The sequence below is a fragment of the Peromyscus californicus genome, unplaced genomic scaffold (genome assembly GCF_007827085.1).
Source record: "Peromyscus californicus insignis strain IS unplaced genomic scaffold, ASM782708v3 Scaffold_6__1_contigs__length_162567912, whole genome shotgun sequence".
Taxonomy (NCBI): domain Eukaryota; kingdom Metazoa; phylum Chordata; class Mammalia; order Rodentia; family Cricetidae; genus Peromyscus; species Peromyscus californicus.
The window spans coordinates 159,342,809-159,369,195 of NW_026294584.1; the positions used below are offsets into that span (position 1 = coordinate 159,342,809).

The 26,387-nt window shown below is 42.7% G+C and overlaps 2 protein-coding genes across 10 annotated transcripts in view; one reads left to right on the forward strand and one right to left on the reverse strand.

Moving 5' to 3' along the window:
• Positions 1-26,387, forward strand: part of Ppfibp1 (PPFIA binding protein 1) — a 152,909-nt gene that overhangs the window by 49,864 nt on the left and 76,658 nt on the right. The gene's annotated exons all lie outside the window — the stretch shown is intronic.
• CUNH12orf71 (chromosome unknown C12orf71 homolog) lies at positions 12,463-14,498 on the reverse strand. Its single transcript, XM_052719327.1, has 2 exons — positions 13,750-14,498; positions 12,463-13,363 (listed from the first exon to the last, which is right to left on the reverse strand). The coding sequence occupies exons 1-2, from the start codon at positions 14,380-14,382 to the stop codon at positions 13,118-13,120; spliced, it is 879 nt and encodes a 292-aa protein (XP_052575287.1). The 5' UTR covers positions 14,383-14,498; the 3' UTR covers positions 12,463-13,117.

The window sequence follows — 26,387 nt, forward strand, 5'->3', positions numbered from 1 at the left end:
TCTTTGACTTCCATATGCTCAGTAGTGATAGAATGCCATTCCTGTCATGGTGGTGGCAGGACACTGGCATCTTCTGGGTTGTGATCTTAATAGAAATGTGATTCTGCTCCTTCTAAACCCTGACAGGAAGGAAGAGAGGGAGGGGGGGGAGGAAGGAAAGAGAAACATTATTCTGTGTTAGAGTTAAGAGGTGACTGTCCCTGGATCTCTGTGGCCTTGAGAAACTGACCTCCCAAGGGCTTGAAGTTTCACACATACACAGAGACCAAGTACATGTCCTCACGATGTCATCGGTGAACCCATTTGAGTAAGCAGCATCTCCGTTAACAATCACTGGTGCTGCGGGTCTCCTGCCTTTGCGTTCCCAAGAATAACTGTGTCCTGACTTCTGGTGTCTTTGGGTAGTTTTACTTGCCTTTAAAATCTGTGACTAGAATCTTATATTGTGTGTATGCGTGTTTTGCCTGCATGTATGTCTGTCCACAATTTGAGATCCTGGTGTCTGGGGAGGCCAGAAGAGAGTATTGGATCCCTGGACCTGGGCTTATAGATAGTTGTAAACCAACATGTGGGTTCTGGGAATCAAACCTGGTCCTCTGGAAAAGCAGTCAGTGCTCTTAACTGCTGAGCCATCTCTCCAGCTCCTTATTTTTCATTTTCATTTTGTGTATATCTATGGGCAAGGAGAAGTATGTGCATGTGTGTACAGTGCCTATGGTGGTTGGAAGGGGGTGTTGGATTCCCTAGAGTTAGAGATACGAGCTGTTGTGAGCCTTCTAATATGGGTACTGGGTACCCAACTCAGGTCTTCTGCAAGAGCAGTATGTATTCTTAACTGCTAAGCTATTTGTGAGGATGTGTGTTCTTCTTTCCTCTGTGTGTGAAACTTCAAACACCATGAGGCATCTTAGCTATCTCAAGGCTACAGAGATCCATGGACAGTCTTCCCTTAACTCTCTGTAACATGGTCTTTCAAGGCCCAATATTCAGTTTTGACCTTTTAATTATTTCTTAATAATAATTATTTAATTATTTTAATTATTTCTTTGACATAGGTTGTCATTCAGGGATCACTCAGCAATGTAGGTTCTGTGGAGTGGTGTAAAACTAGACTTCTTTGGAAGCAGGGGTGTTGACTTTTGGTGGCCAAGTGATATGCCTACTTCCCTGTGATGCTCTGACATCATATTCAGCAGGAACAGATGTTTTCATTGGTCTTCTGGGGCATAGCCAGGTAGAAGTCTTCTCTGGTGTGTATGTGCTGGTCCCTTGGCACAGACACATTTTGTTTGTAGGGCATAGAAAGGGATTGCAGAGGAAAAAGAGATTCTAGAGAGAGATGTATCAGGACTGCCCTAGAAACTGTCACAATACTCTGTGCACCAGATCAAGAGTCTGGGAAAGTGACATCCCAGAGGGGGACTTGGTGTGTAAGACCCGATGAGGGAGGTGAGTAAATGAAAATGGGTCTGACGCAGCTGGCTAGAGCTCAGAAGGAGCTTTGAAAGTACATTCTGAACCAGCTCACAAGGTCTGTTTTTTGTCTTTAGAAAGCTTTGAAACACAGTCTCTAAAGTATGAATCTTCAGCCAGGAAGTAACTGAATAAAATTACTGAACTAGGGAATGTAGTTTTCATAACCAGTGTGAGCTATAGAGCTTTGTTTTGAGGGGGTTCTGCCTTCAGATCTCAGCTCCACTTTTTCTCATCCCATGACCCCTTGGTTGGCCTCCTCAACAGTGAAATGGGTATATTATCACGCCCCATAAATTTACTGTTCCAGTTTAGTGCAGAAGTGTTACCAGTGTGCACACTGCCACCGTAGTCATTATCCTTGGTGCACTCTCACTCTTGTTACTAATGTCAACTATCTGAATATCTAATACAACTTAGTAATTTTCATCTTTTAAAAAAATTATGAGACTAAGCATGTGGAAAGCTAGCCAAAACCTTAAGCTGCAGAGGAAAGATGTAGGGAAACACTTTCCCTGTGTCCTTGGTGTGTCACTCAACAGGGTCCACCATTGAAGACTTTACTTGTTTGTAGTGGTATTTGCTCTGCCCATGACCTTGGGCTCTATGGCCCAAAGGAGGCGGTGCTTCCTGCCGTTGTATGTTACCTCTTATAAGGAGTTGGAGAGGGTCACATGCCACTTCTCTCTGCTCCTGCCTGCGAGGTGGATTTACTCCCGGTCAGATCAAAGGACAACTTCAGCTGTCTACTCCATTCTGTATTCGTGAGTGTATTTCCTCAATTCATATCTTAATAAATTCTGTTCCCCATTTAATAGACTCACGTGGATTGATCGTAATAAGTGGCGCCCAATGTGGGGCTCAGATCCATGTGGTTGGGACTGAGTGGCTCAAATAGTGAAGTTGATTCTGTATTATCAGGAATACATTGACTTGTTTACTTGTATTAGCTCAAGAGGCCATTGGAGCTGAATTCAGAGGGGGAAGCAGGATCATTTTGCACATTGTCATTTAAGGCATCACACTCTTAACTCTTGCTGGACATTTTGTAGTGTCTTGATGGGTCAGGGTTTTGGTGAGGGTCTCAGAGAGTGACTGACTCTGCAGACCATAGCCAGTCTGAGGTGTCTTTTCAGCCAGCCATAGTCAGGGGCGTCCACCTCTGTTAGAGCTGTGGCACATGTGAAGTATGATTGTTCCCCCAATGAGTTCATGATCTAACAAACTATTCTAGTGTGAGAAGGGAACTTGTCGAGGTGCTTGAGTCAGAAGGAGCAGTGACTGTGAGCCTCCAACTCCAGCTCTCACTTCTCTACTGTGTGGCCTCCATTTCTTCCTATGTAGAAACCAGGGATTTGGTTTAGATTGAGAGAGAAGCAGAGGTGGAGTATGTGACCCCACTAGATGTAACACTGAGTTGTGTGTGTGCACTTGTTTTTCTTGATGTTAGCTTCTCTCTCATGCCTGTCCAGGATCAGAAGTTCTTGTGACTGTAAGGGAGAGGGTGGTCTTATGTTGCAACTTGTATTCGCCAACAGACTGTAAGTGATGCATGGCTCTATGAGTGTGTGTAAGTCCATTTCACACTGATATTACTTTAGCCAGCTCCAACACATGTGCTTTGTTCATTAAAGGGTGTGTATATTTTTGTCTGAATTAAATAATGGATATAAAAGTCATTCCATATCCATGTATGGTGTGGTTGGATTATGGAAGCTACACTTAGGTTTATGTACTTTGTACTTATTTATTTAATGTCCAGAATGTGTTTATTAGGGTGGTTGCTTTTAGTATGTGTTCTCCTGAAGGAACATCTTTCTGTAGGATGACAGAAGACAGTAGAACAGTTAACATATAGGTCTACCATTTGTGCAGGGCTAACGATCATGGTGATTTTATTGCATCTTAGGGTTTCACATCCATGAAGTAGGAATCAGGGTTCTGCAGAGGCTCTTCTTGTGTTTCCTTTCCTCTTATGCTGAGGGATGAAGGAGGTCCTTTGTGAGAGGCATGTTTTTTGGGGGGTTGTCATGGCTGGAAGGCTTATGTCTGTCTTTAAATTTTCAGTTCCCACATTGTAGTCACACGGTTAAGAATATTCCCTATAAATGTTGGGTTTGTTTTGTTGTTTAAATATTGAAGAAATAAGTGGTTTTGTTGTTGTTTTTTGTTTTTCGAGACAGGGTTTCTCTGTGAAGTAGTCCTGGCTATCCTAGAACTCACTCTGTAGACCAGACTGGCCTTGAACTCACAGAGATCCACCTGTCTCTGCCTGTCAAGGAATTAAAGGCATGTGCCACCACTGCCCAGCTAGAAGCAAGTGTTTAAGAGCGTTATTTAAAATACCAGCATTGCCTGGTGTAATGATGCATGTCCCAATCCTAGCACTTGGGAGGCAGAGGCAGGTGAATCTCTGTGAGTTACTTAGCCTAGTCTACATGGCAAGTTCCAGAATAGCCAGAGCTTCATAGAGCCACCCTGTCTCAGACAACAATAACAACAACAAATCTCCAAAATAAAATTAAGTATTAGCATTAAGGGGTAGGTGTAGCATGTTTGGCATTCTAGTACTTGGGAGGTTGAGACAGGAGGATTCTGTTTTTGAGGCTATATTGGACTACATAACTTGTCCCCATCTCCAGAAAAAAATTAAATTGAAATATTAGATTACATGGAATTAAAAAATATACAAATAAGTATTAGATTGTGTTTTCACGTAACCACATGGCTGTCTGAGCCTGAGAGCAGGAGCAGCACAGGGAAGCACTGAAACCCTGTAGCATTTGTCCGTTTGGCCTGGGAGGCATTCTTGCAGGTTGGATATTGATGCACTATTGTTTATTTGCCTAAGAGCATGATTAATGCCTTAGTCTCTCCTCCATGACACTGGTTCTTGCTTTCTTGAGGACAGTTGTGGCCTGTTGTACCTGGGTATACTTTTGGGGATGGCTGGAACCATGTGTAAGAATGAGGTAGGCCCTGTCTACCTATACCATCTCTTCATTGGTTTAAGAAAGGTTCTAGGATTGGATGGTTTCCACCCACACAGACCTGCCTGTGTCTCTGTGTAGAACTTTGATGTTAACAGGCAGTGTGTAGCCTCTGAAATGTGTCATTCCCCCAAGGAAAGCACACCCATGACTCTGTTCTTTGTGTCCTTTTCTTCATAGTTCTTGCAGAAGTTCCTATCTCCTAACTGCTTTGTGTAGACCAAGCATACCTAATTTAAGTGCATTTTACCAAACCACCACCAACAAAAACTAAAATAAACAAACAAGCAACAACAACAGCAAAAAACAAAAGTAAAGATTGAACATCCTTAATCTGAAATCTCAAGTGTTCCAGTACCTAAAACTTCTTGAGAGTGGCTAAATTTTGGATTTTGGAGCATTTGTGATTATAGATTTTTGGATTGGGGATAATCCATTGGTAAAGTCCTCGCAGGTATTCTAGAATCTGAAAAGAAAATCCTAAAACCAGAGCCAGTTGAGGGCCCATACAAGATGTCACCTGTGCTGTTGGGATGGCAGCGCCACCTGAACATTGGTCACAGTGCTCTGTCTGGTGTTTTCCTGGTCAGAATGAGAAACTTCTCATGGTGTAACTCAAAAGATTTTCCATACCTAAGATCTTGCCTACCAGACACCTAGGCTCCTCTTTATAATCAAATGGAAATTTAGTTGGTCTTTTTACCTCTTCAAGTATACACTTGTGGGTGTGGCTAGAGTTTGAGAAATTCAAGTGCTATATGCTTATCTTGCCAAAGCTGTAGGAGTCTTTTCTAGATCTTCAGTTTCTTAGGACATTTCAACAGTGATTAGGAATTCCTTTTTTGTCTGTATGAGACAAGTGTGCTAGAGTATTGCTGCAGACAGAGAAAAAAACAGCTTGCATGTTTAACAAACTGAGAGTTGGGGAGAGAGAGAAAGAGAGAAGGAGGGAGAGAGAACTTTCCTCTCAGGTCTTCATGCATTTATTTAATTAGAAGACCATACTTTCTATGTAATGGCTGCTAGTTGTGAATTTCCTTTTCACTCTCTCCCTCTCTTCTTCCTTCCTTCATTTCTTCCTTCCTTTAAGGGCAAGTGTTTCCCACACCAGGGTTTCAGTGAGCCAGGGCGTTCCATTGCTTCAGAAGTAGAAAACTGGGAGGTAGATGTAAGTGGTTTAGCAGCAGTCCAAGGGTCTGTGCATCGTGATCAAAGGATGGAGACTCTCTCCCCTGGGTCTACACTGTGCTTTTCGTGCCCATGAGCCTTTTCTGATAAAACCCCAGAGCTTCAGTGTTGAGGAGTTGTGGTAGTTCAGAACCAGGAGGCTCTACGTAGCAAGTCGTAGGCGGTATCTCTGTAGAAATTATGGCAGCTTTGAGGTGGTGGTGTATAATTCCTGGCTAACTATAGTACAATAATGTCCTCCTCGTTTACACTTGTACCAAAATGCAAATTGTCAGATTTGCTTGTTTATGTGGTTTTTACTTTACTCCTCCCTGTGGTAGTAATTCTGGCTCAGCCTTAGATAGTCAGGGCTTTTGACACTGTGATATTTAGATTTTAGAGAAAAGGTCATCAGCTGTCTTTCTGGGCTATTCTGGGCATTTTGTACTATATTTACTTTGGACCTAACTTTTTTTACTCTTGTTCTTTGATTAGCTGTTCCTTCTCTTTGCCTTGGCCTGTCAGCTTGCTTGGAAGCTTTTCAACAGTTCTGCATGTGGATGCCGGTTTTGTTCAACAAATAAGCATTAGATTTTGAGAAGAGCTAGGACATGGGGCAGAACCCTCCACTCATGCCTCTGGTTCTGAGCATGGGATTCCTGAAGCAAGGAAGCCAGCTTCCTGTGCCTTGGCATTTAAGTTGTTTCCTACTAGAGGAGGTTAGCTCTGACCTAGGGTCATGTGGCTTCTGAGGCATTCTTGAAGGTCTTTGATAACTTGGTGGGATTTGAATTGCCTTATTATTCATAAGTTTTGGAAAATTGTATAATGTATTGTTTGCTCAGACAGGTGAGACTTTGAATTGTCCTAGGAAAATCCCTTGTGTCAGAACTGGCTACCAAAGACAGAAGGTGCCAAGGGATTCAACAAAGACTCAGATCCAGGACTGTGCAAAAATGCAATTATCAGTGACTCAGGGATGGAGGGATGCCTTGAGCTACAAGACAGGTAGATCCTCATACTCTGAGACAGGAGGAAGTTTATAGGATGAGCCAGGCAAACGTAGCCATGGGCAACTGGAATGCATCTGGACTTTCTCAACAAGCAAAAAATAGTAGTAGAGGAGCCAGGCATGGTAGTACACACCTGTAATCAATACTTGGAAGGCTGAGGCAGGAGGATAGTGAGTATGGGGCCAGACTGGCTTATATAATAAGACACTGTCTCAAAATGACAACATCACCCTGTTACTGGGCTGTGTGTGCAGCCCAGATGTAGAAAGTTTACCTGGCATGCACAAGGCCATCAGTTTGGTCCCCAGCAGCAAAGGAAAAAAATTATATATTAAAAATTATATACATAAGTAATGAAACTATTAGTATAATAATTATCATCTAAGAAGTAGCATATGTGTCAATGACTGGCACAAAAACCTCAGCTGAGGTCTTTTATTTTTTGGGTTTTGAGACAAAGACTCACTGTGTCACACAGGCTGGCCTCAAACTCATAAATTTCCATCCTCAGCTTCCTTCTTTGCTGGGATTACAAGCTTGTACCATGTTGCTTGCTTGGCCAATTATCTTTTTAATTTTTTTTTAAAGATTTATTTTTATTTCATGTGTATGTGTGTTTTGCCTGTGTGTATATAAGTATGCATACCACATGTGTGCCTGGTACCTATGTAGGTCAGATGAAGGTTTTGGATACCCTGGAACTGGAGTTACAGATGGTTGTGGGCTACCCTGTGGATGCTAGGAACTGAACCTGAGTCCTCTTTAGCTCCTTGGCCAATTATTTTGATGACTATGTTTATTCTGTGGAGCTTGGGATACATGCCAGGGTCTCCTGGCAAGCAGAATGGCAGATACTGCTAGGATGGTGCATTTGTGACAAGCTGGGTCCTTACTGTGTTCTGTATTGGTTTTATCAGTGGCCTTTCACTCACATTGGGCCTCCCTGAGGTTGGGAAAAGTTGACACCAGAGCACCAAGCAGGAAATGATAAGAGTGGCAGGCCTCCAATCATGAACCTTCTCACAAGAGAAAACAGCACACCCCCAGCCCACAGTACCCTTGGCCATATGGCCTGGAAAACAGCAAGCTCTTTTTTGAAGGCTGTGAGTGAGGGCTGGGTGTTGTTTCTCAGTCTGTGGCCTGGCCTAATCTCGGGAGGTGAGGTTATGCTCTCCAGACCTGATGTAATTAGTGGTTCTTGTCTTTTGTCACCTAAGGAAGTTATTCTCTGTAAGGCTGGCATGAACGAGAACTAACATGGAATTTTTCTTAGAGGAACTATAGAGTTAATTTCCTGCCAGCCTTTGGTCACAACATTTTTGTCAACCAGTTAGTACTTAACCTTGTTTTATGTGTTTCTGTTTAGACACTATTTAATAGTTGAATCATTAACATTGAGTACATAGCCAAGTGCATTCTGACACAAGCCTGCACAAAACTTGGCTAAAACGCATATTGTTTGTCCCCTTGGTTTCTCAACTTTCTTGACTTAGGGATATCAGGCAGCCTTTCAGCACCAAACTTGGTGCCTTGAAATAGTAAAATCTTCAATGAAAAGCACACCAGTGTGAACAACTTCAGGATACACCTTGGGAAGGGAATTTCACAGCATGAGGGCAAAGCTGAACCAAAAGGCAGAGCCTCCATAACCTGAATATACATGTGGGCAATCAGTGATGTCCATACGCCCCACCTCCCCCAACCTAGAGTAGTAGTTTTGGGTTGCAAAATGTTAGTAAGACATGTGAGTAAAGTGACCCCAGTTGTTGGGCATGAATTACCCTCCCCCAATAGTCCAGCTATACAGATCATGTGGCTGAGGCACAGATGCAATCCCCCCTAGAAGCTAGCTAAAGGTTGTGAAAGGAAATGACATTCCATCCCAGATCTTATCTTACTTAAATTGTTTCCTGCAGATTAACCATTCATTTCACCAAAGGTTTATCATGGAGCCTCTGTATGAGAAACTGGGTCAGGGGCTTTGGAGCATGCAGAGATAAGCAGAACACAGAGCCTTTGTCTGCTGGAGAGAAAGACATGGACATGTGTTTCTGTTCTGATTTCTACAAGAAAGGGTAAAATGTGCATTGACAAAAACAAATGCTTTAAAGATATAAGGGAGATGGGATTGTGCCCCAAACCTGCTCTGTAGCATAACTTGAGTTTAGCCTGAGCCTTGAAGGATACATTTGGAGAACAGAGAAGCAAAGTGGACTGAAGATGAGGCAAAGTTAAGGGCAGTTCCTGACAGAGGAAGTAGCATGAGCCAAGGCCCTGAGGCAGGAGCTCGTAGAAACACATGCTGTGAGGCTCTGGCCACAGGTCTGAGACCATAATAACAAGGTGTACTGGGAGGGACTGTGGAGAAACAAGGTGCCATTTTACTTGAATTTTCTTCTCTGGCCACCAGCAGATGTGACAGATTTCTTAGAATAAGGGTGTTATGTGACAGCAGTTAGCAGCCTCTAAACTCTGTAAATATATGTGCCATTAGTACTTAGACTAAGTACTCATTACAGCTTCTTTTTTTAAGGTCGGTGCTTTTAGTGTTACAGTTTATAGATGAAGAAACAAAGCACAGAGATGTCAAGTAACTTCCTCAGAATTCACAGCAAGTGAAGAGGAAGTCTTAATCACTCTATTCACTCTATTCTCTAACTTGGGAAATTCAATCATGTCATCTGTTGATAACTACTATGATGGCTATTTTGGTTGTCAACTTGACTACACCTGGAATTAACTAAAACTCATGCAGTTCAGTACACCTGTGAGGGATTATTTTCTTAATTAAATCATCTGAATTGTGGGAAGATCCACTTTTAATCTGAATCTTTTGAGGTAGGAAGATCCACCTTTAATCCAGATCTTTGTGAGGTGGGGCATGGAAGAAGGAAGCTTGCTCTTTGCTGCTTCTCTCGCTCTTGCTGGCAAGTCCATTCCTTCACCGGCATTAGAGCCTACTTCTTTAGGATTCCAGTATATACTGAAGACCAGCTGAGATATCCAGCCCAACTACTGGATTCTTGGACCTTCCATTTGTAGACAGCCATTGTTGGATTAGCTGGACCACAGCCTGTAAGCCATTCATTTTATATATATATATCAGAGATATATATATATCAGAGAATAAATACAATTCACCCTATAAGTTCTGTTCCTCTAGAGCACCCTGATTAATACAACTACTCAATCATATTATATACTGTCCACATTTAGGTTTTTCCTAGATGTTATGAAAACACCCTCTACCTAAGTTTTGTTTAGCTTTGTGGATTTGATCAAGGATTCAGTCAGAGATCACGAATAGCAGTTGGCCTTTATGTCTCTGTAGTCTCCATTATGACCTGTCATGTCTCTCTGCCTTTTTTTTTTTTTTTTTTTTTTTTTTTTTTTTTTTGGTTTTTCGAGACAGGGTTTCTCTGTGTAGCTTTGCGCCTTTCCTGGAACTCACTTGGTAGCCCAGGCTGGCCTCGAACTCACAGAGATCCGCCTGGCTCTGCCTCCCGAGTGCTGGGATTAAAGGCGTGCGCCACCACCGCCCGGCGTCTCTCTGCCTTTTTAAATTAAAAATTAAATACACACACACATATGTGTGTGTGTGTGTGTGTGTGTGTGTGTGTGTGTGTGTGTATATATATGTATTGTGTTTTGTGATGCTAACATGTTTACTTCCCAAAGTTGTCTAGTAGAACTTTCTATAACCTAAGATTCATTTGACTGTTGCTGTTCTTGTGGTGAGATTCAGGTTTAACATTGCTGGCCAGTCTGCGCTGCTTCTCTTGAAAGTGTATGATGTTGGCTAGGTGGTTTTCCGCTTGAGGGTGACTCTTGGACCACTCGTGTATGCTCTTCCCTGACAGCCCTTTGCCCAGTGACTTTAGTGTCTCTTTCTGATTCTTATGTGAATGAAATTGCTATGTTGCAATATGATACAAATGGAAGTTCTGATGCCTCTTTACTGATAAAAAGTGTTTTTCATCCCTTACCCTATTTGGGAGAACTAAGACCCCAAAGACTAAGCAGATGGAACTAAGCACTGGGACACCTGCATACTATCTCTTCTTCTGTGAGAGTAGGCTTATAGTTTTATAGTTTATATATACTTTAATATATAAGTATATATATATATACTTATATATATAAGTATATATATATACTTATATATATAAGTATATATATATATATAAAGTATAAAACTATACTTTAAAGTTTTGTACTTTATACTTTAAAGTTTTATAGGTGTGTGTGTGTGTGTGTCTGCTCTTTTTATTTTAGAAGTTTTTTTTTTTTAAGCTTAAAATGTGGATATTGAGGTAGACAAGAATGCAAGTTGATCACCATTCTGATTCCCTGAACAGAGAATGTTAATGAGATTAGTTTTCTTTCTAAAGCCTCAAAACTGGAGAAATGCCCTAAGTGTCTCGGAAGTAGTTTCTTTATCAAGTGTATTATACTGAGATAAAATGACATTAAATCCACAAGGTTCGTTTGAAAGATAGGGTAAGAAGGAAATTGTTTAGCAAGGGGACTTCTTGATCTAGGCTAATCATCTTCTAGGGAATTTATCCAAGGGCTTTTGCACCCATTGGCTGAAGATGGGCTCGTTCATTCAGCAGTGTTATCTGATGGGGATTTTGTTTCTTCTGAAAGCTGACCATTGTTCTGTTTGCTGGGGACTTAGTGGGGTAGCAGGAAAAGACTCATGGCAAGCAGTGCAACATAAAACCCACCTGTCATCCTGGAATTAGATACATGTGCTATGTAAATTCTTCACTTGCAGTTCACAATGAAACAGTGTGCTTTTGAACAAATTGATTATCCTTCCTAACAATATCCATTTTTAATATTGAAGCTAGAGCTTTAGCATTCTCTAGGTATTCAGTTAGCATTGGCTTCATTTTTATTCTTATGTCTTTTGGGGGAGTTTGAAACATAGTTTCTCTATGTAACTGGCTATCCTGGAACTGGATGTGTAGACCAGGTTGGCCTCAAATTCACAGAGATCTGCCTGCCTCTGCCTCCCAAGTGCTGGGACTAAAGGTGTCTGCCAGCATGCCTGGAAGATGTTCTTGTGTCTAAATAGCTTTGAATTCATGCCTGCTCTTGAACCATGAATTTGCATTCTATTCTTAAAGTCTTGAAAAAAAAGATTTTACCCTTGTTTATTGACAGATCACCCCACACACCTTACTGGGTTCTTTTCATAGGTGATTACTGTAATATGGTCACATTAACATGGCATGCTTGTGTTTGCAGAGAGTTGAATAACTTTTAAGTTTAATCAATTTTTATGCTATATTCAAGATTATTACAGTATTATGAATTCTAGAATATGATTGCATAAGTTATACCCCTCTAATTCAAGCAGCCTTGAAACTTCGAGGTTGAGACACACTCGAAGGAATGGTTTTAGTTTTCAGTCATAAGGTAATAGATCCTAAAATCTATTGATTAATGAGATTAGCATGTTCCTGAAAATTATAGTAACTCTACAGGAGACTTGAGGGTTCAGCCAAACTCGTTTTTTTCCAGTGACCACTTGCACAAAGAGCTTACTCTTTTTGTTACTTGCAGTGGCCAGACCCACCCCTTCCCCACATATTTGGCACTGAAGACCTGCTTTAGTCGGACTTACAGCTTACTGGACTAAAATGGATGAGGAATGCTAGAATATTTCCTATTGCTGAATTCATTGTCTTATTTCTGGTATATGACATGCCACATAATTCCAGAGGTTAGAAGGAGTACAAGGAAACCAGAAATCTTATTAAAGAAGTGGTCTTGTTCTTCTGTATAGGTGAGGCGTAGACCTAGTGAAAATGGTAGTTCCTGCCCAGTAATCCCCGGTTGTTTGTTTTGTTTTGTTTTTTCCCCTCAATAATCACAGATCTCTGTTATCTGTGTCTTATCCCAGCAAATTACTTTGACTTGAGCTGAAAATATACTTGTTGAATTCAGAAGGCTGAATTCATTCTTAGAAAACTTAGGTAGTATTTGCTTCCTAAATAGTATCCCTCCCCGCTTCTTTTTGCTGTATTTTGCTCCATTTTGTCTATTTTATGTGTGTTTTACTCATTCTTCATTAACTTATACCCTCATTTCCAGAAGGCAGTATATATCCCACTAGCCTCCCACCATGGCAGGATGGTTTGGGCTGTGCTTCCAGCAGGTATTGAGCAGGTTTGGAGCTACCACTCGTGATCATGGTTCCAACATGGAGACAGCAGTTCTGATGATCCGTGGTACCAGACTGCTTCAGGCACACTTGTTCTCAGGTGCCCCAGCATGCTGCTTGTAAGTGGCTGGTTCAGAAGGAATGTGAAGATTGGAAACTCCACCTATGTGCTCCTAGTCTTGATGTCCTCATTTGTGAGGCAGAGGAGAGAACAACACACACCACCTCTTAGGGATTGTCAAACAAGGGACTTCAAAAAGTTTAAAAATCTGGGGATGTCAGGTGAACTCATTCTTGAGTCATTCTTGGGGTTGGATTCTGTTGCCTCTAAGAGAATGTATCTTACTTGCTGCCTTCTGGTGCCAGCTGGTGGTGGCCTGGCTAGGGTGTTCTCTCCTTAATCGGGAGAAGACTTGTGTCCTCAGCCAGTGGAAGATCCACCGAAAGTTCAGACAGAATACACTATATGAGTGAGAAGCATCCTCCTGCTGAGCGGATGGCACCGGGGAGGTCTCCAAGGAGCTTTGAGCTATCTGGCTTATCTCCTGTTGAGAAAACAAAAATGAGTTAGATGCATGTAGTGTCAACAGTAGTGGGCTTGTTGTCTACTCCCTTATAGGACCCAAGCCCATTTGCCCAAAATAGCCCAACTACAGCAGAGCTTCTAGACCCATTGTCTTGGACACATATATAACCATATTTACATGGTTGTTGGTTCTATTTGCTACTCCTACCCTCATCCCTCCCTCCATGGTCCTTGGTGTCTTGTCCTCTAGCTCCACCCTCTTTCCTTTCCTGGCTATCATCTTCCTCCCTTGTCCTAGTCTCCTGCGACTCATGTTGCCTCAGAGCAGATAGTGAGGCTCCACTGTCCAACCCTCTCTTCCCCAGTCCTTCCCCTTGCTCTCCTGGGAGGCTTCTCTGTGCTCACCACAACTTCATCTTTCTGTAGCTTTGGAGGATTCTCTAGGATCTGACAGATATCTTCATTTTCTGGTGTTTTATGCTTGGGCAAGTCTTGACAAATGTCAAGGAGTGGAGGGGGAGTACTGGTCAGGTGGACGTCTTTGTTCTGAGTAGGTTCAGGGAGTGCATGACCATCATGTTGGCTACCTTTTTCTTTTTCTAGAAATGTCTCGAGTTTCTGTACTAGGTTATCCAGTTTGCAGAGAGTCAGTTTTGTCCTATCTTCTGGCCACTTATCCATCCACTGGTGGTGGCCATTTAAATCCAGATTAGCTAGAGAGTCTGCATGGTCAGGCCCCACATCAGTATCCCAGGCCAGCATGATGCTTAGCTTGCAGAACTGCTTTGGGCCACCCTCCATCTGATCTCGTTTCCAGAAGAGTCTCCTTACACTCTCTGTCCCCCAGGTACCTTGGATAGGAGGGAGGAAGTGGATGGAAGAATCCATGGAGGCTGCCTCCTCACAGGAGAACATCTCCTCATAGGAAAACGTGTTCTCAGGGGGGTAGTGGCCAATCGACAGGCTCTGGTAAGATTGGCATTCAGAAGCAGAGTCCTCTGTGCTACTGTAGTCACTGCTAGAGGGTGAAGTTGTCATGGTGCTGAGTCTCCAATCTCATGTCTTCCTTGACTCAGGGAACTTCAGAAGGAAAAAATTAATACATGATATTGGAGAGGGAAGAGAGTCGTGTGAGCCATCCCTTCTCTATGGAACTATCCCACTCCATACAGTACAGTCCATCTGTTTGTACTTTCTGCCTCTGTAAAAACATTTCACAGTGTGACAACAACCCTCTGGGCATCTCTTCTTGGTACCCCTCATTCGCTTGACAGTATTTGAGAGAACGTGTATCATAAAAGAAAAGGGAAAATTGAAAATGACAGGAAAGTGTGGATGGAGTTCAGTATGCTTTTGGTCCACAACCCTGAGATTCAGGAGACCAATTTCTTGATAAATACATGTATCTGTGCACATATGTACATACATACACATATCCAAATACATGTGGTTCTCACATCAACAGAAATTTACTATTAAATTTATAATAATATATGGCTACTCTGTATTCTTAACTATTTTCTTATTAAATAGCCTATTAACATTAATATATAATTTTAATTACATAGCCAAGTAGTATCAATTTCTTACTAAATGGCTTATTAATAATCCTTAGCTTAGATGACTAATGACCATTAGATTACTTAAGTCCATTAAGTGGTACACGGGGTGAGTGGACCAGAGATCACAAATATATAGTCTTATAATAGTTGATACCAGACTGCTTTCTAGAAAGGTGACTGCCATTCAAGCCCCCATCCTCCCACTGTATGTTTATTCTGCATTTTCCATGATCCCCCTGTAAATAGAGCTGGAGGACCACACACACACACACACTCACACATGCCCATGCCTCTGTCATTCCCTGATGAGGGCTGCCCACATGAGACAGGCGCTTCCAGCTCCCGAGACATAAGTGGGGGTGTCAGAAACCCTTCAGGGCCCACATCTTAGTGATATAAAGCCCAACTGCTTCTGAGAAGTTTGTGTTCCAAGACCGTTGGTTACCATGGCAACAAAGGAACCGAGTTTATGGTCTGAAACTGTAAAGGGACAGGACCTTTCCCTTCAATTCCAGAGTATTCTGTGCACATATCATAGCAGGCTGAACTCTACTCATTAGAATCAATCAGTTCCATGAGATTTCCCCCAAATGTTTTCCTCCCCTAAGATTGCAGTTAAGGTTCGCCACGTGTCACACTTAGGTTTTCACCACTGGACTGGCTTCCATTTCTAGGTTCTGTTAAATTAGATTGCTGTGGGTGTTGATGGCATGATACAAGACACAGGCCTAGCTGGAGGCAGGAGAAGCTCTTTCCTCCACTGTCCAGAAGATACAACTTAGCAAGGCTCTCAGACTGCCCCAACTTTACCAGCCACTGGGGACCACTTAACTGTGTGCTGGGTCTTGTGATAAGCCCTTTACCCAGTTCTGAGTTATCCTGGAAGGAACATGGGCTGTAACCATTACTGTTTTTCTGAAGAGTCAAGGTGGGAGTGGTTCTGTGCATGTTCACCTTCCCAGACCATATCCTCAAGAACCTGAATTCAGACAGGCTATGCTTCAGGCTCTAGTCTCTAGCCTCTGCACGTCCTGTCTCTGGGGAGGTTCTCCATGCACCTCCTCCTTCCATCTGGGTAAAGCGATTCAGTCCACAAGCAAAACCATGTCCTGGTTCCTCAGGGAACCGCATGCTCCAGGACACATGTTAGTGCTGCAAGTGCTCTACACAAGGACCACATTTGGTACAAGGAAGGTTAAAAATAAGCCTCCAGCCGGGCAGTGGTGGCGCACGCCTTTAATCCCAGCACTCGGGAGGCAGAGCCAGGCGGATCTCTGTGAGTTCAAGGCCAGCCTGGGCTACCAAGTGAGTTCCAGGAAAAGGCGCAAAGCTACACAGAGAAACCCTGTCTCGAAAAACCAAAAAAAAAAAAAAAAAAAAAAAAAAAAAAAAAAAAAAAAAAAAAAAGCCTCCAGTTCTTCCGTGGTTTCATGTGGGCTAGCTTCCTCTGCTTTGACTTTTGCATTCCAGAACACTAGGTACTCCTCAGGAGGCTTTCCTTTTATGCACCTGAAGAGGGGATAAGGCAAAACTGTGCTGCTCTGCCTCCCATGAACATAGGGCACTGTAAACCAAATATGAGCAGTGGAGAGGAGAACGTGGTCCTGCAAACAGGAGAGCTTCAGAGAGAGAGCCCAGAAAAATCTGGAGTTTTCATTTTTACCCTCCCTTGCTCTCTTGTGTCCCACCTCCCTCCCACCCTCCCTTCTTCTTTCCTCCCCTCTGGAACTCCACTCTTGCTTCTCTCTCTCCGCACATGTACACACATATACACACACGTTTTTCCTCATTTTAAATGTACAGCTCAGGTTGTGAAAGTCCCTGAAACTGACCTTATTTCCAGCTTCCAAGGAAAAAAAAAAAAGATACCCATGGCTAATAGTTTTATATATATATATATATATATATATATATATATATATATATATATATATAAAATTTATTCATATTCAGAGTCTTAAAAAGCCATCATGACACCCAAGCTTTTGTCTCTGGTCAGTCAGGGGTTTGGGGTCTTCAGCAACAATCCCTATTGTGTTAGTTTCTTTTTTGTTTGTTTGTTTGTTTGTTGTTTTTCCAGACAGGGTTTCTTAGTGCAGCAGCCCTGGCTGTCCTGGAACTCACTCTATAGACCAGGCTGACCTCGAGCTCACAGAAATCTATCTGCTTCTGCCTCCCGAGTGCTGGGATTAAAGGCGGGCATGTGCCCGGCTCTTGTGTTAGTTTCTTAATTGCACTTGCTGGCCTGGCTTATTTTGTACTGTCTAAGACAGTGTGATCTGACTTTCTCTTGAAGCAAGACCACCCATCATCAAACTTGAGATTTTTAACAGTGATAGTGTGCTGTGAACTTAAAGTAGTTTGGGCCACAAGCCAGCAATAATAGTGACTGAGAACTGGAACACTTCCTAAGATCCATTGACTTGATAAGACTTGAAACCTAAATTTGTAGAGAAGGAAGCTTCTGATTTGATGGTTATAATTTTTGTGTCAATTTGACTGGGCCACGGGGTTTCTAGATTTGTGGTTAATATTTTTCTGAGTGTCTGGATGAGTTTAGCATTGGATCTGGTGGACTGAATAAAGCAGGATGCCCTCCCCTGTGGGGCCTGACTAGGGCAGAAGACTGTAAAGGAAAGTTTGAGCTGCTCAGCTGTCCAGGAGCGGGACGTCAGCTTCCCTTTCCCTGTCCTTGGATGGGGTGTAAACACTTTCAACTCTCCTGCTTCTCAGGTTTCCAGACTCAGACTACAGCTTTACTGGTCACCGTCTTGGGTCTCTAAATTACAGATGGCAGATCTCGGACCTTCTCAGCAATTCCTTGTAACAAGTCTCTTTTTATGTATTAAGATCTCCTATTGTTTCTGTGTCTCTAAAGAAAGCAGGCTATCCACTTATTTTGCTGTTTTTGAAATTAATGTAGTATATTAGCTGGCCATGTAGTACATACCTGCCCTTGGGAGATGAAGGCAGGAAGAATGTGTGTAGCTCAGGCTGACCTTGAAGTTGTGATCCTCTTGCCTGATCTTATATGGGATTTATATATATAAAACCTGATAGTTGAGTGCCTATCAAATTCCAGACCCTATGTCCTGCCACTTGTAGCAGCAATGTTTATTTATTAAACTAATTTATTTGATGTATGTGTGTGCACCACATAGATGCCAGAGGGTCTTGGTCTTGTAATTAGTATTATAGATCTGGCTGTGGGCCTCCTGATGTGGATCTTCGAACTTAACAGGAGTCTTCAGCAAAAACAGTCTTACCTGCTGAGCTATCTCTCCATCCCTGTTCTTAAAATGATTTTATTCATCTGTAAAACAGAGATAATGCTATCCTCCTTGGCGAGATTTTGAGGTGATTGGAGATTGTATGTAGGATGTTCGATACAATGCCTTGCATTGGCAGTGACACCCTCCTCTGGAAGAAAAGGATTTATTTTATCCTAGTATTTCAGATACACATACCCCTGGTTATGTATCAAAATCATGTGCATTTATTAACTATAATTCTGTTTATGTGATGGTTGCCTCTGAAAAAGCATGGTGGATGAATGTTCAAGTTAGTGTCTGCTCCTGCCAGCATGGCACCAGACAGCAAAAACCTGAGACTACGGGGGTCACAGTAAAGGAATTCCCAGAGTTAGTGTCCTTACCCAGTCTACTGACAGCATGGGAGCCGCTGTGGAAACTTCATTTTTGAGTGTATTGTGCCATTGAGAGGAAAGAACCAGAAGGAATCTTTTGGGTAGGAGGGAGAAAAGAGTGTTACCTACCCTGGACACTCGGGCAGTGGTGATGGCTGACAGATCTACCTTTGGCAACATTCTAATTTGGATGCAGTGTTTCTACCGAAACCAAAAATGTTTAAAGAGAAAGACTGGGAGGATGTAGGCTCCCCAGGAAACAAGAAACCAAAGAGTGAAATTTCCTTAAGAGACTAGCAGCAAAATGCTTAAAATGCAGATCTTCATTCTGTCTAGTCCTCAGGGCACTGTGAGGGTAAGGGCGGAGATAGGTTTGAAGTGAAGGGAGGGCAGAAATGTCCAAGGTTGACTGTTAAGAAGGAACCTAATTAGAGGTAGAGGCACTGGCACCTAGTTCCCAAGTTAACCTAGTAGAAAGAGGGGCTCAGAGCTGGGGATGTAACTCCCAGCCTATGTGAGACCCTCTATTCAGTCTTCCGCACCACAAAAATACAGCATCAGGAAGGAGATAACCTACCTATAGTGTTTCTTGTATTTTGGAAAATCAGACATATGGTAAAAAGTATCTGAAGAGTAAGTGAAAATGACTATGAATAGTAGCAGGCAGCATGAACGCCTGTTATAAATAATACTTATTTTCAGTTTAGTAAAAAGGGGTCCAGAGCAAAGCAGAGAGGGAGCAGACAAGGCTGGGGTGAGTGAGGCAGGATGCAGTTGGCTGGCTCTGCCTGTCTCTGGGTGTTATCATTGAGTACCACAAAGTCCTCCCTCACAGGCCTGCTCCAGCCAGAACACCCTTCTCCTGCTTCCCTCCCACATCTGCTAGCTCAGTGCTGTGCATTTCTACCTAGCCTGTTAGCATAAATAAAGCCTTTTCTACATACACTTCCTGAGGCTAAGAAAAATCAAGCTCTGGGAGGTTCCCTACCTTTGCCTCAGATCTCCCGCAGCATCTGTGAATAGATGCTGTTGTGTGTGTGCACAATGGCCCCCGTTCATTTGAGGATCACCATGCACATCCCTTGGAAGACAGTTTACTGCCCCAAGTACATCTGAGGCTGGTTAATGAAATGATACTGATTAACAAATATTATAGATGAGTCTTTTAAAAATCTTGCAAACTTAAAAATGAATGCTAAAAATTATGTTTTAAAAGCCTCCACAAAATGCTTAAGAAAAATTAGAGACTACAGGATAAGTATTTTAAGGGAAGTATTTTAAATCCTCTTAAAAACAAATCTTTCAGGGATACAAGGTAGTTAGTAGTTGCCTGGAGCTGGGTCCGGGTGTGGTATTTGCTGCAAATAGGCAAGGTGAAAAACCATCTGTCAGCAAAAGACAATTTGAGGCACAAGTGTGATCATTAACTTTTAATTTTCTAATAGGTGCATAAAAAAAGGGAAGACAGGTAAAATTATTTTTGCTGTACTTCAGGTAATTCATATACAATATTGTAATTTCACATAAAATAAAATAAAGTTAAGCTCCTTTGCATTTTCTCAACCAAATCTTTGATGTCTGTTATGGTTTTTTACATTTAAATCATACCTGATTTGGGGCCTGCACAGCCCTCAGCCCCCATGCTCATACACATGGTGCCTTCATTGAGCAACAAGGCTCAACAGCTTTGGTAGCAGTTACATGGCTGCAAACATGGTCAGGGTTCATTGGACTGTACACCTTAAAAGGACAACTTTTGCTGTATGTGGATTATATTTCAATTAAAAATGTTCTTCCAAAAAAATATTCTTGCAAGCCTGTGGTAGCCAATGTATGTTTCTTCCACGAATATGTATTAAAGCTGTTTTCTTAAAATGGGCCTTGGAAATGGGATTTGACAAGTCTGTTGTCAAATTCAACAGAGGAAAAGTTAGCCACAAGCTAGTAGTTTTCATAAACTTCGGGAATATGTGTGGGCGAGTGAGAATGTGTATGTTCGTTTTCTCATGTGTTTCTATCACCCATAGTTTATGTGCATCTTATTTTAGAAAGGACTAGTAGAAATTTAATTAAAAGGCATTGGCATGTGTTTGGCAAGATAAAGACAGGCACAAGTTGCTTCAAGAAGACCCAGTGATAATTTTTGTGAAGAGCTTGTCATTTTTTTCTCTGTTTTACAGCCATTTCTTTTTTTCCAGTTAAAAATCATTTGTCTCTGACTTTTTTCTGCATCGATTATATACGTTTTGGGTCGATTATTTTGACTGGCTGCCTGCAGGTACACGGGAGTGGAGAAAGGTGGAGCTCATGGGCATGGAACAGTTGGTTACGAACAAGTTTAACCTTCTTGGCTAAGGCTGGGATAGTTTTGGGGTGGACATGCTACACTACTTATAAGTAACATTGCCGGCAATTTGGTAGTTATCTGGATGTCTTCCCTCATACTTGAAATTCCATGTTTCCATTTTGCTGAAGCTTGTAGAAACTCTGACAATTTACAAATGACTTAAATCAAGGTAAGTAGACCAGAAAATACCTTCAAGATGGTCTTATAATACCTGGGCTGAAGATAAAGCTCAGTAACCTTGAAATTTAATTCTGTAAATTTGAACCAGGGAAAACTATGTGATAAGAAAATGAGCCCACAGTTTTCACAGATAAATCTTGAGTGAACACAGGACGTGGTGGTTGTTTTAAGCTTCACAACCACAGAGTGCATTTGAAAAGTGGGCCACGTGCTAGGTTACCTAGGTTTAGTTTAGAGTCTATCCCAGTGTTCTCTTAAACCCAGAGGCAGTTGATCCAAGGTTAATTATCAAGATGAGTTTCATCCACAGCTGTAAGAATTAAATTCCAATGTGTCTTGAAAGTATGGATTCTCATACCCTATTCCTAGGACTTTCTGGTTAAATAGATTAAGAACAGGACCTGCCAGGTAATTGTGTGTTGACACAGGGTCTTACTCTGTAGCCCAGGCTGGCCTGGGATTCATGATCCTCCCTTTTGGCCTCCCAAGTATACTATACTTAGCTTCCAGGTGATTTTTCTGCTTGTTGATATCACCTTGAGAAACAACTGGCCTAGAATAACCAGATGTTGTGATGAACTCCAGTAAAAGGCAGGATCTCTGTTGTGTGTGTGGAATCAAGGCTGTGTACTCAGAGTGGTACAGCATAGTAGGAACCAAAGAAGCTTGGATCAGGGTGGCAGTGCCACCAGACTTGACTCAGGGCATGGGTAAGATTCAAGTTTGGTGGATACAAACCTGAGATCTCACAGGAAAGATGGCATTGCTGGAGGAGGTGTATGCAGATATTGAATGCAGCTTTTAAGTGCCAAGGAGCTCTTAGTGGAGAGTAAATGGATAGAAGCAGACACAAAGGAGACCTGACTGGTCATTGTCAGTGGTTCTGAACTTCAGTGCATTTCCTTGTCATCCCATGGACTTGTTATGACACAATTTTCCAGCCCCACCCTCAAACTTTCTAGTTCAGTAGGTCTGGGTGGAGTCTGAAAATCTTTGGTCTTAATGGATTGGGTGTTTTATGAAAAGTTCAGATTATAGAAGGGAACAAATTATAGTAGCAAAACAGGGAAGGATGATGATTAGTCTGTCACATGATCTTGACTACCTACCCTTTTTCTGGTGAGACTTCTTTACTCTCAGAGCAACTGGTCTCACCAAAAATATTCTGGGGGTGGGACAGGAATGTGGCCATGGAGAATAGTTTGAAGGCTCCCAGTTTTAGAAGCAGCTTGTAGGCTCAGTGCTTCTGAAACTCTGATCATGATTGCATTTTCCAGTTTTATTTTTGAAAATGTAAATCTAGCTTGTTATATTTTGGTACCAACATATGCCGAAGAGCATTTTAGCACTTCGCTCTACAGAAATCTCAACGCTAATACTGAATTCATGACCCTCACCATCAAACTTGTCCTTCTTACCAGTGTTCTTCCTAAACAGCCACTGCATCTGCCAGTTCCTTCACGCCCCAGGCTGGACATTGTCTTGGTGACACCCCTCCCTCATGCTTCTGTTATTGCACTGTCTCTCAAGAAGCCCTGCAGATTCTGCCTCCCATGGTGCCCTAAATGTCACTTCCACACTTCTCTGCTTTGCCCGTCTAGTTCTCAGATGGACTTTTTTCTCTGGGTTCCTCCAGGAAAGCCAGGAGAGTTTTTAGACACACAAGTCATGTCAAGTCACCTCTGTGCTGAAGGCTCCTTACTGACATCCCTGTTTTTTAAGGTAGACTTTAAATTTTCAAAATGGCCCTGCATGGCATGGTCCTCAGCACTGCCTGTTTCATTTGGAGCTATTCCTAGTCCATTTCTTTATTCTCCAGTTGTGTTGATGATTTCATCTCCTTTACAGTGGTAATCTTAGGTCATTAACACATGGTATCCATCTCAATAATATTCATGGGGGGGTGTGTGGAGTGAATGTGACACTCTGAAATGACATTTTTATTCAGATTGAAGCTGAAAAATGATACTGAGAAAATGTTACCACTGGTCCATAGAGAGCCCAGGTATAACCTGCTGAGTTTCAGCATCTGTTGGCCAAGGACGAGGGACCTGCTTCAGGGAGTGTCAGTCAGGACAGTGGCCTGACTGCAGTGTCAGTTTGCCACCAATTAAGATGAGTCTGCTTGACCTATCTCATAGTGGAAGAACAAAGAGTAACGTCTAGGAAGCCCAGTGATGTGGCAATAGTAATAACTGAGGAAGGCTTTTGCCATAGGTGGTAGAATGGTTCTCCCTGTGACCGGTGCATCATCGTAACTATCTTGTAAGCCAGTGTGGTTGGGATTTTGCTTCTCGCTAACAGCTGTGGGTTGTAGTTGACAATCAGGTGTGCTTTACAGTCTGGAAGGCCCCTAGCTATGGCACTGTCAGTCCTCAGCCTGCTGTGACTTTACCACATGGAGGGCCTCCAACATGCCAGGAACAGCATTCTTTGATCTGGCGTGTTTGCTCTTGTGGAAATGGCTGAAAGTATTTGAGACCTGGCAGCAGGAGAAGTGGGAGGAGGCCCAGTTCTCTCTAGTTGTGAGTCATCCCAGGAACATGTAAAGTGAATATTTTCTTCATCGGTTTCGATGTTGATAGAGTGCTGTGTGTTGGCCTTTATGTGAGCCTTGATCCAGTTAGCCTTACAGCGACAGCTGGACTTGATTTGGAGTCTTCCCTAAACCAGAAAAACAATTATAAGTTGATTGAATTTTGCTCCCTTTCTAGACCCCACAGAATGTCATGGTGCTGTTTCTAGTCAGCACCACTCTTGGTCTGCGTTTGGTGAAATGTCTAACACAGTCTGAGCTCTGAGGGCTTAGAGTGGAGCTTGTCACAGTCTTGCTTTGCCGCTTGTTGTACTTGACACCTTGTTTTGGCCCCACCTTTCTTAGATATTCCCATCATCCACAGGAGCCTGTTTTGACTGTGCACTTTTGACATTTTCAGCTTTCCAGTGCTTTGGATGGACTGTTTATCCCAAGAGATAACAGCTGCATTTTCTGGCAGGTCATTCAGCTGTTTGGATGCTGTCCGGTGACTCCGTCAGAGATGTGGGTTGTCCTGTTTCTCCTCTGCACTCTTCCTTGTCTCTGGATGTTCAGGGTATCTGCCAAGTCCCTCTCTCTGCAGCTCTTGGCTTCTGCCACACTCTATACCTCAGTTAAATCTTTAAATGCACCTCATTCTTCATTGCTAAGTGTGTGGTGTATTGGTGTCACCAGTACATACCATCTCAGTCCTGGGCACCAAGATAATAGCCATGTTTTGTTTGTCCATGTAGCGACCAGGCAAAATTAAAACTTTTCTCTCCTCTGTTACGTTAGTCATGTTTTGTTTTCCCTGACAAATATTCTAAAATACCATTGTCTTCTAATAAAACCGTCATGCCTGCCAGAAGTTGATTTTGGAGGAATGGATGACATTCCTCCCTGTTAACATCACTTGTCATCCAGGCCACACTAGGCCTGTGGCAGTGAGGAGGGAAAGGGAGCCAAGAGTCCTCGTGTATAAAAGGCTGCAGTGACCCATTACTGTTAAGGTGAAGTAGAGTATTGAAACCTTTCTATGAAGCAGGGAATACATGCATTTCCCCAGACAGAGGTCACTTCTCAGTTGCTTTGTTTGACAGTCACTCACTTTCTACCCCCATTGAATACTTTCTAAACTAGGTGTTCTCCACAGCTGACGATCTTAGGTTAACTTGGATTCCCACTCTGCTTCTCTTGGTCCCCTAGGAGAAAGTTGCTTCTTGGGGAATTCTCCCCTGGAACTGGAGTCAGCATGCATGTACTTTCCCCTGCTAGCTTATTTGCTGCTAAAATGAAATTTAATGGATGACAGTCATTTTCTCTACCACTTTCAAAAGGGGCAGGTTGCTTGGTTAAAATGAGCTAGCCAACCCCAAAGAAGCAAGCCATGTATTGTAACAAAACTGATATGCAAGATGCTTAGCCGTCACGGATGGCCTTTAAATGCAGGTTCCCTCCCTTGTGTTGTGCCTCCTATCAGAGCTTAGATGAGAGGACATCTTTAAAATTCTAACTGGAGCCGGGCGGTGGTGGCACACGACTTTAATCCCAGCACTCGGGAGGCAGAGGGAGGTGGATCTCTGTGAGTTCGAGGCCATCCTGGAGTGAATTCCAGGAAAGGCGCAAAGCTACACAGAGAAACTCTGTCTCGAAAAACCAAAAAAAAAAAAAAAAAAAAAATTCTATCGGGAAGTTGAAGTATCAGGCCTAGTATATTCTTTGGCTATTTGCATTAGTCCCTGGTTTTTCAGGACATGTAGTGTAGCATGAACCTTAAAAGGTCTTACTAATAAAAATAAACCTGAAGCTAGGTATTGGGGTGAATGCTGGAAGATCAGAGAAGCAGAACAAGCCACAGCTTCCTCACCTCGCCAATTCCTCAGCTGATCCTGTTTCCTCAGACTGGAAGCCTCTGAGTCCTCATCCAGAATGAATCTCAGCTGAACTGTGCTGCTCGAAAGCCTGAAAACTTAACCAGACCAAAATCTTCTAGTTTCTGGTCCTCACGCCTTATATACCTTTCTGCTTTCTGCCGTCTTTTCCTGGGATTAAAGGCATGAGTCACCATGCCTGGCTGTTTCCAGTGTGGCTTTAAACTCACAGAGATCCAAATGGATCTCTGCCTCCCAAGTGATAGGATTAAAGGTGTGTGTGCCACCATTTTCTGACCTCTATGTCTGTCTAGTGGCTGTTCTGTTCTCTGACCCCAGATAAGTTTATTAGGGTGCATGATATTTTGGGGAACACAGTATCACCACAGTGTAGGCTGTTCTCTGGCATGGTCCTGCCTGTCTCTGACTATTTCTTTTATTGGAATATAAGATAAACAACTAACACCCATCTGACATCTCCCTTGCCTTCCCCACACCTTTCATATAGCTTTATTCTTTGCACCCGTGCCCGAGGTATTGGCCTTTGCGGTGGCTGCTCTAGGTCCAGGCTTCCTTCCTGTCATCTGGGAAGACTGTCTCAGCACAGATTTGTACTGTTCAGCTCTCAGTTTCCCTCTCGACATTGGACTTCCCTAACTCTGTCCATCAGGAAATGTGATGAGCTGGACAGGAATTCCAGGCTTGGCTGTCTCCCTGCAGACGAGATTCTGGGGTACTTCATGATTCTAAGCCACTCCTGGGTTATAACCAGACCCATTTGCTTGTCCAGATGGCACAGTTGTCACAGGTGGGTGAAAGCAAGACGCTGCCTTCATACTTTTCTGTTCATTCTCAACCAGGTGATAACTTCAAACCAGTAGGAAAGTTCAGCCTGATATTTCCCTAGGGGAAATTAAAG

What these genes read in the sequence shown, in the direction of transcription:
- CUNH12orf71 (XM_052719327.1), bottom strand. Translation starts at nt 14,382, where the DNA reads ATGACAACTTCACCCTCTAGCAGTGACTACAGTAGCACAGAGGACTCT. An exon ending in TACAGAAAGATGAAGTTGTG is followed by an intron (nt 13,364 to 13,749) that starts GTGAGCACAGAG and finishes TTTTCTCAACAG; the next exon opens with GAGATAAGCCAGATAGCTCA.